This window comes from Alligator sinensis, unplaced genomic scaffold (genome assembly GCF_000455745.1).
Source record: "Alligator sinensis unplaced genomic scaffold, ASM45574v1 scaffold740_1, whole genome shotgun sequence".
NCBI lineage: Eukaryota > Metazoa > Chordata > Crocodylia > Alligatoridae > Alligator > Alligator sinensis.
The window spans coordinates 2,258,135-2,260,622 of NW_005841964.1; the positions used below are offsets into that span (position 1 = coordinate 2,258,135).

At 42.7% G+C, this 2,488-nt stretch overlaps 1 protein-coding gene across 2 annotated transcripts in view; it reads right to left on the reverse strand.

The window, feature by feature from the left end:
• UGGT2 (UDP-glucose glycoprotein glucosyltransferase 2) overlaps nt 1-2,488 on the reverse strand; it is a 235,857-nt gene that overhangs the window by 150,384 nt on the left and 82,985 nt on the right. For both annotated transcript variants that reach the window (XM_025200352.1, XM_025200351.1), the window contains exon 13: nt 890-1,009. In XM_025200352.1, the coding sequence (XP_025056137.1) occupies nt 890-1,009 (120 nt within the window). The remainder of the gene's footprint in view (nt 1-889; nt 1,010-2,488) is intronic.

Here is a 2,488-nt window from a genome sequence, read left to right on the forward strand (position 1 = left end):
GTTCAGCAGCATGTCAGTGGTGGGAGGCTTTGTCTGTACCCCTGCTGGGGCCTGGGAGTTGTACTTGCACTGCTGCCTCTTCTGCCAGTCCCTCCTCTTCCCGGCTGCAATGTAGGTGCAGCTTCCAACGTATAGGGAGCTGTTCTGGGACAGGTCTTTGCAAACCAAGTTTGCATCCCTGTCACTTCTTTCCCCTCCCCTCAGCTGTGGCTCTTTTCTCCTACTACTTGGGTGCACCTACACGTGTGCTTTAATGCCTATTTTACTGTGCATTAAAACGTCACATAAAAAACTGTGCAATTATGCTAAACTGCAGTAAAATAGGCTACTGTGCATTAACTGTCACTTAAAAACTATGAGCATTTGGTACTGTGCATTAAGGCAGCCTAACATGCATTTGTTTAGTACTGTACCTCACATCAGCAGTACTACATTTAATACACATTAGGAAAAGTGCCTTAATGTACCTGTAGATGTGCCCTTTATGTCACAAACACAAAACAGTAACACTACCAGTTACAGAGAAAATACACTTTACAGTAACAGCTCCACTGGGGAGCTGTGCTGAGGCCAGGCAGCTTCGAATAATTGATTCAGATCAATGTCCCTGATTTGATTCAGCCAAATCGGAATCAAGTAAGGCCTGCTTTGCACACCCCTACTTAGCATGTATAATTCCTTACAAGATGCTTTGGTATCACTTATCAAATTTACCTATCTGAACAGCTGTTCAATGAGTACTTTTCAAAGGGGTTTGGCTAACTAAGGATGTACCATATTTATAATCTATACGGTTTTGACCAACAAACCAACAAACTAGTATAAATTGTGTACGTCTTTCCTAGCCAGTAATACAAACACCTAATAAAATAAGTATCTAAAAACTTACCAAATTATACAAATTCCGCCTAATCTGCTTTATAACTCCTGGAAATGTTGGTTTAAGCAGTTCCTGGAAACTTGTGGGCCATGTGCTGTAGATATGATCTTTTTCTATGTTATTGACCCACTTAAAAAAACAAATAAAAAAACGAGGTCAGCAATTTATAAAGGCCACAAATGTATAACTACATCAAATATGTATACCCCAAACTACTGTCAATCACACATTTTCCCACAAAATGCAATAAGGAGGAAAGGAACAGGGGAAACCAGCATCTTTCTAAGTAAAAGAGTATAGAAAATGAACTCCAAAATATAAAACTATATATTGTCTGCAATGACAATTTGTTGTTGTATCAAATGATTTTAAGAAGAACAACTGTAAGGCCCAATCTACACTTAAGTTTTGCCAGAAAATCTTTGGTAGCATAAATGTTTCTCCTGGCAGAAAAGTGTTCCTGCTAGTTCAACAATAACTTACGCTGGCTAAAGCGTTTTTATGCTGTTGTAATAGCATCCAGAACAGGACTTTGTCTGGTATGCAAATATCACAAAAATGATACACCTAACTGAGAGTATTACATCAGCAAACATTTCTAGAGATCTCATCTAAAAATAAAGAGCACTTATACACAAAAATGTTTTTGCCCGGACACACCAGAGATCTGGCACGTAGGAGCAGACTCAATTAATCGGAACAGGCAATGATTAATCGAGTCTGCTCCACACGTGAGCTGACACATGGTGCTGAATCACTTGCAGTTGTATAAGCAAAATGTGCATCAGCATGGAGAAAATGGCAGCAGTGTGCTTTTGAAATAAAACATCTTCTATGTGTTCTGGTTCAAAAGAGGACCAACACCATTTTCTGCACGCTGATGCGCATTTCACTGCTTATACAATTGCAAGCGTTGCAGCACTGGGTGCTTTCTAGTGCTACGGCACTTGCATGTGTAAAAATGCCCAAAGAGAAGTTGTTCCCAAAGTACAAAGCTTTTTCTTTATTGTCAACTAGGTCCAATTTTAAACAAGTCACTGACTTCAACTAACTAATTACAGGTCAGTTGCATCTTACACGAGGGTTAGGTGCTGAAGTCAGCACGTAAGGCGAAAATCGCGTAGGGCGAAAATCGGTGACTATACACGGGGTGGGAGGGGGGACAGGGCTTGAGTTTGCACGCAGCGCCGTGCTTAGAGCTGTGCGGCTGGTGGCAGCAGCGCAGCGTGGGGTGGTGGTGGGGATGGCCCCGTGCTGCCCGGCCACCACCATGCTGCCGCTGCCACCCGGCGGCTGTCCACACAGCTCCGGGCATGGCTCCCTGGCGACCGCGGGGATCACCGCCATAATGGGCCTCCAGGTAAGCGGCAGAGCCGCGTGCAAACTCAAGCCCTGCCCCCCCTCCCACCCCGCGCTGAATTCGTGCAAGTTAACTGCACGTATGATGCGACTGACCTGTATTCATGCTTTTCTGTTTTTCTCAATAAAGGCAATGATGAGCACACCACAGAAATACTGACACTTTTAAAAAGTTATAGATTGTTACTACCCAAAATAAAATATGATAGTGCATAATTATTACATATTTTAAAACAGTGGTGTGTCATA